This window comes from Rhinatrema bivittatum, chromosome 5 (assembly GCF_901001135.1).
Source record: "Rhinatrema bivittatum chromosome 5, aRhiBiv1.1, whole genome shotgun sequence".
Classification (NCBI taxonomy): Eukaryota; Metazoa; Chordata; class Amphibia; order Gymnophiona; family Rhinatrematidae; genus Rhinatrema; species Rhinatrema bivittatum.
The window spans coordinates 129,616,734-129,623,286 of record NC_042619.1 but is presented as its reverse complement, the minus strand read 5'-3'; the positions used below and the strand labels follow the sequence as shown (position 1 = coordinate 129,623,286).

At 42.5% G+C, this 6,553-nt stretch overlaps 1 protein-coding gene across 1 annotated transcript; it reads left to right on the top strand.

Annotated features, from left to right (window-relative positions):
* Nucleotides 1-2,294: 2,294 nt before the first annotated feature.
* LOC115092373 lies at nucleotides 2,295-3,107 on the top strand. The gene has a single exon (XM_029603177.1). The coding sequence runs from the start codon at nucleotides 2,295-2,297 to the stop codon at nucleotides 3,105-3,107; it is 813 nt and encodes a 270-aa protein (XP_029459037.1).
* The last annotated feature ends 3,446 nt before the right edge of the window (nucleotides 3,108-6,553 follow it).

Below are 6,553 nucleotides of genomic sequence, written 5' to 3'. Positions count from 1 at the left end.
TTTCCTGACAAAGTGAATACACTGGCTCTCCCCACAGGTCCTGTTTTCAGGTAAGCTTCTTTCTAATTAATTTATTTATACTATTTACAATCTATATATATAAACGCCAAAGTCCTCACTGACTCACTGACTCATCACTAATTCTTCCACTTTCCGAGTACCTACAAAGCTGAAACTTGGCTCCATCATTCCCTATCATGTCCTTGGAAAAACTAACTGCTTCTCACTTTCCTACATCGATGGTTCATTCCAGACATCGAACGCAAACCCCACCAGGCTCACGTCAGGGTCACAAAAAAAATGTTGAGTACTCCTTTTCGGCTCCACTACTTGCTACATGTATGCGATAGAATGGCAAAAGTGAGCTCTTCCCCACCTCCACATCCTCCTATGGCTATGAGATCGGATCAAACCAGACCTCATTGATCAGGTGATCACTGCAGAGATTCCTGACCCTGAAGTTGACCTGCTACGCCACCAAATCGTTAAGTCAACGATGCTTCGTGGGCCGTGTGGACTCCAAAACAGAAACTCCCCTTGCATGGTAAGTGGATCCTGCAATAAGAAGTACCCCCATCCGCTCATCAAAGAAACTCAGACAGGAGATGACAGATACCCCCAGAACCGACGGCGCGCTCCTTCCAATGGCGGCCACACCGTCACCATCAATGGAGTCGAACTAGACAACAGATGGGTGGTCCTTTACCATTGTGTACTCTCCCGAACCTTCCATGCTCATATTAACATTGAGTTTTGCAATTCTGTAAAATCAATCAAGTACATCTTTACATACATCAACAAGGGCAGTGACCAGGCCGTATTTGCCCTGGAGAAACAACATGACGAGGTATCACGGTATGAGATAGGGCATTACATCAGCAGCTCTGAAGCAGCCTGGCGCATATTCTGTTTCCCTATTCATGAACGTTTTCCTCCAGTCGTTCATCTTGCTGTTCATCTGGAGAACGGCCAGAGGATTTACTTCACAGCTGACAACGTTGTAGAAAAAGTACACAATCCTCCCCAAACAACACTGTTGGAGTTCTTTGATCTTTGCACACAGGATGATTTTGCCAAACAGCTTCTGTACTCTGAGGTCCCAGCCTACTACATTTGGAAAAATAACCAATTTGTTAGGAGGAAACAGGGACAGCGTGTACCAGGCTACCCAGGAGTGAAAAAGGACCAAGTCCTCAGCAGAGTGTACATAGTCTACCCAAACAATTTGGAGTGCTATCATCTCAGACTCTTGCTTCATGAGGTCAGAGGGCCATCGTCCTTTCAATATCTTAAAACTGTCGCTGGTGTGCTACAACCCACATTCCAGTCTGCCTGTTGAGCACTCAGTCTGTTAGAAGATGATACGCACTGGGACAATACTCTCCAGGAAGCTGCATTCTCACATTTGTCACCTAGGATCCATCAGCTCTTCGCTATTATGTTGGTGTTCTGTCAAATGGCAAACACCTTACCACTATGGGAAAAACATAAAAATAGTTTTTCAGAGGATATTCTTAGGTAGCTGCAGAGGGAATCTCTCCAAGACGATGTCCAAGAATGGTCATCCATAATCTATAATAAATGCCCCACCTTCCTTCAGGATTGTGTACTGGCTATAGGAAGTCAACCTCTTCACAAGTATGACTTGCCTGCACCATCACACGAACACAAACACGCTGCAGTTAACCCCGACTATTTCAGAGAGCTGGCTTACAACATCTGTGATCTGGCCAAGACAGTTGACGACAACGAGCCAAGGCTGAATACTGAGCAGAGGAACATCTATCACAAAGTCATGACCAGCGTTCACTGTCAAAGTGGCCAAATCTTTTTCTTAGACGCTCCAGGAGGTACTGGTAAAACATTCCTCATCAACCTGTTGCTTGCCAGGGTATGAAGAGACTCAAATATTGCCATTGCTGTGGCTTCTTCTGGCATTGCAGTGATGCTTCTGGAAGGTAGACAGACGGCACATTCTGCCTTCAAGCTTCCTCTCAATCTCAGCAACACCGAAACACCTCTGTGCAACAACTCCAAGCAGAGCAACACGGCACAGGTACTCTGACAGTGCAAACTCATAGTGTGGGATCAATGCACCATGGCCCACAGAGGCGGTGTCGAGGCTCTCCATAGGACGCTCCCAGATATCCGAAACAACAACAGTCTCATGGGAGGGTTGACAGTACTGCTCGCCAGGGACTTCAGACAGACTCTGCCAGTTGTTCCGTGGGGGACCCGTGCCAATTAAGTTAAAGCCTCTTTCTAGTCCTCTTCCCTGTGGCTTGAGAGTGAACATGAGGGTGCACCTGACAGGCAACGTCAAGGCAGGAGAGTGTTCATGCCTTCTTTTGGCTATAGGAGATGGTACACTCCATGAACAAGATGGCAAAGTGAAACTGCCGGCAAATCTATGTCACCTGGTCACAGATTTGAAAAGTCTTACACAAAAGGTATACCCGGATCTTCAAAACATCCACATGAAGGACACATCGTGGTTTAGAGAGAGGGCAATTTTAACTTCTACAAAAGACACAACAAACTCTATCAATGACACACTCCTGCAGGCAGTCACCTCAAAAACAAAAACTTATAAGTCTATGGACTCAGTCGTCGAAGTCGATGACGCGGTACATTACCCTGTCGAGTTCCTGCACAGTCTGAACCCTCCAGGCATTCCTCAGCACAATCTCATTTTGAAGGTCGGCGCACCAATTATGTTACTAAGAAATCTACAGCCACCAAAACTCTGCAATGGCACCAGACTTCAAGTCAAGTCCCTCCACAGAAATGTCATTGAAGCAATTATTTTCACAGGTTGTGGACAAGGGGAAACAGTTTTCATCCCTCGCATCCCCCTTATACCATCAGACATACCCTTTCAATTTAAAGGCCTGCAGTTCCCGGTCAGAGTGTGCTTCACGATGACTATTAACAAATCTCAGGGCCAGACTCTCAAGGTCGTGGGTGTTGACTTGAGGCACCACTACTTCTCGCACGGCCAGCTGTACGTGGCCTGCTCTAGAGTCAGCTCAGCTGATAGCCTCATCATACTGCAGCCAGAGGGTCGCACAGCAAACGTTGTATACAAAGAAATCATTATGTCGTGACAGGCAACTCACAGTACATTCATTCCACATATTCATTTCACATTTTTTAATTACCACTAACCTCACCCTATAATAATATGTTCATTTTAAATATATAAACTCCAAAGCCCTCACTCACTCAAAACAATTACTTTTCAACTTGCGTGAAATAAACTCTCACGTCTCTATCATCTTCTCCACCGTGGCGAAGCACGGGTATTCTGCTAGTCAACCAATAAAATCAAGAAATGTTTAAAACATTAATTATAATGGTAAAAGCGCACTCATAAAAACAGATAAACAAAATAGCTAAAATTCTTGAACACCAATAAAATATTTCAAAACAACAGACACAAGCACCACACAAAAATTAAAACACTCCCACTCCCACCCTCACTCTCTCCCATACCTCCACTACTACCCATTCTCTCTCCCATACCCCCATTCACCCACTCCCACCCACTCTTTCTCCCATATCCCCACTCATACCCATTCACATACTCTTTCTTCCACACCCTCTCCCACTCTCTGTTTCTACATCACACCTCTAACACCCACTCATTTACTCTTTCATGCATACACACAAGCTCTCTCACATGTCCCCTTTCTCTCACTCCCTCATTCTCAGGACCTCTCCATTTATTCAGGAGTGCTTCTTCAGCCGCCAGTGGGCCTCTTTTTTTCATAATCTAAGAACATAAGATACTGGGTCTGACCAAAGGTCCATCAAGCCCAGCATCCTGTTTTCAATAGCAGACAATCCAGATCACAAGTAACTTCCAGGATCCCAAAAGGGAGATAGATTCCATGCTGCTTATCCCAGGGATAAGCAGTGGATTTCTGCAACTCTACCATGATAATGGTTTATGGAATTTTCCTCCGGAAACTTGTCCAAACCTTTTTTAAATGCAGTTTCACTAACAGCTTTCACCACATCCTCTGGCAACAAATTCCAAAGCTTAATTATGTGTTGAGTAAAAAAATGTTTTCTTTTATTAGTTTTAAATGTACAACTTAGTAACTTTATTGTTTGTCCCCTAGTTCTTGTACTTTTTGAAACAGTAACAACCAGTTTGCATTTACTCATTCCATTCCATTTATTATTTTATAGACCTCAATCATATATCCCCTCATCTGTCTTTTTTCCAGGCTGAAGAGTCCTAACCTCTTTAGCCTTTCCTCATAGGGGAATCATTCCATTCTCTTTACCATTTTGGTCAGCCTTCTCTGTACCTTTTCTAATTCCGCCTTATCTTTTTAGTGATATGGTGTCCATATACTCAAAATGTACCATGGAGTAATACAGAAACATTATGATATTGTCTGTTTTTTTTCTTCATTCTTTTCCTAATAATTCCTAGCATTCTATTTGTTTTCTTGTCTGCTGCTGCACACTAAGTAGAGATTTCAACTTATTTTCAACAATGACACCTAGATCCTTTTCCTGAATGGTGACTCCTAATCTGGAACCTTACATTGTGTAGCTATAATTTGGGTTACTCTTCCCTAAGTGTATTACTTTGCACTTGTCCACATTAAATTTTATTTGCCATTTGCATGCCTAGCCTCCGATTTTTGCAAGGTCCTCTTGCAATTTCCCACAATCCTCTCATGATTTAACAACTTTGAATAATTTTGTGTCATTGGCAAATTTGATCACCTCACTCATTCCCATTTCCAGGTCATTTATAAATATGTTAAAAAGTAGTGGTCCGAGAACAGATCCCTGGAGCACTCTACTATTCATCTTTCTGTAATGAGCAAATTTACCTTTTAGCCCTACTCTCTGTTTTCTATCTTTTAACCAGTTCCTAATTCATAATAGGATACTGCACCTTATCTCATGACATTTTAATTTCCTAAGAAGTCTTTCATGAGGGACCTTGTCAAATGCTTTCTGGAAATTCAGATACATTATATCAATTGGCTCAGCTTTATCCACATATCCACATCCTCAAAAAAAATGTAGCAGACTGGAGGGCGACTTCCCTTGTTTAAATCCATGTTGGCTTTGTCCTATTAAACTATGCCTATCTATATGTTCAGTAATTTTGTTCTTTATGATAGTTTCTACCATTTTGCCTGGCACAGACATCAGACACACTGGTCTGTAGTTTCCTGGATCAGCCTTAGTGTCATATTGGCAACTCTCCAGTCTTCAGGTACCATAGATGATTTTAATGATAGTTTACAAATTACCAATAGCAGATCTGCAATTTCATTTTTCAGTTCTTTCATCACTCTGGGATGTATACCATCTGGTCCAGGTGATTTGCTACTCTTTAGTTTTGTCAATTTTCTCTATTACATCTTCTGGGTTCATTGAGATTTGTTTCAGTTCCTCTGAATCATCATCTTTTGAATATCATTTCTGACATCTTCCTCAATGAAGACCAAAACTGGAGGGCTGGGCCTCTTTGTTTTCTTCAGCTGCTACCGTGATGGGCTCCACTGGTTGTCTGCCTGGCCTTTTTGCTATCTTCAGCTGCCAGCAGGATGAGCTCTGCTGATGGCCTGCTGGGCCTCTTCCTTTTCTTCAGTTGCTACAAGATGGGCTCTGCTGGTGGCCTGCCAGGTCCTCTTGTTTGAAGGGTTAATATGCCTGTCCCCAAACTCTGACCATATTCATGGCATGGGAGGGCAGGAGCACAAGTTGCGTTTAACAACATTATCTCCTGCTGCCTTGAGGCTGATCTCATGGTAAGAACTGTGAGATTGGCCTCACGGCAGCAGGAGATGATGTTCACTTAAAGGCAACTCCTGCTGCTGGGTTCTGGGGAGAGAGGGAAGTAGATTATTTTAAAGATCCCTCTCTGGCACCACACCTACAGGTATGCTGTCCCATGCAACTGCCTACTAGCAATGAGCCTGCCTGTATTCTAGGATTTTACTTGAGGCACTACAAGGTTGTGTATAGCATCAATAACATTCTTGATTAGCAAAGAAATAAAGGTTAATAAATGAAAGGAAAAATACATTTCTTGACTAGATTTCAAGAATTAAAACTCTCTTCTTCAGGTCAGAATTTGAATAAGTAAAAGTTGATATTACCCAAAAATATGAAGTAGTGTGGCTGCCATAAGTGAATCATAAAACATATTCAAATGATAGGGTGCAGGAGAAAGTGGTTGGTAGTGGTGGTGAGAGATCAGAAGGTGACAGGCAATATAAGTTTACGGCTCGTAATGTGATAGGAAACCTAGGTCTTTGAGAGTCTAACAAGCAACTATGCTACTTTATTCTTTGATTAGCAAAGTCTCTGAAAACCATGAAAGCAAATGGATTACAAAAGGAGAAAACATCTTACTGAAAAGAGGTTGGAACCAGACCAATAACTATCTCCCTATTCTGATCTTTACAGTGGATTTGTCTCCATGAGGCTATCAGGTGGGAGTGTTTGTGCAGAATGTTTAATTTTCTTTGCAGAGAAAATATGGACATGAAAATCAATAAAAGGGAGAGATTAT

Excerpts from the sequence above, each read along its gene's own strand:
- LOC115092373 (XM_029603177.1), top strand. The coding sequence starts at position 2,295 with ATGAGGGTGCACCTGACAGGCAACGTCAAGGCAGGAGAGTGTTCATGC.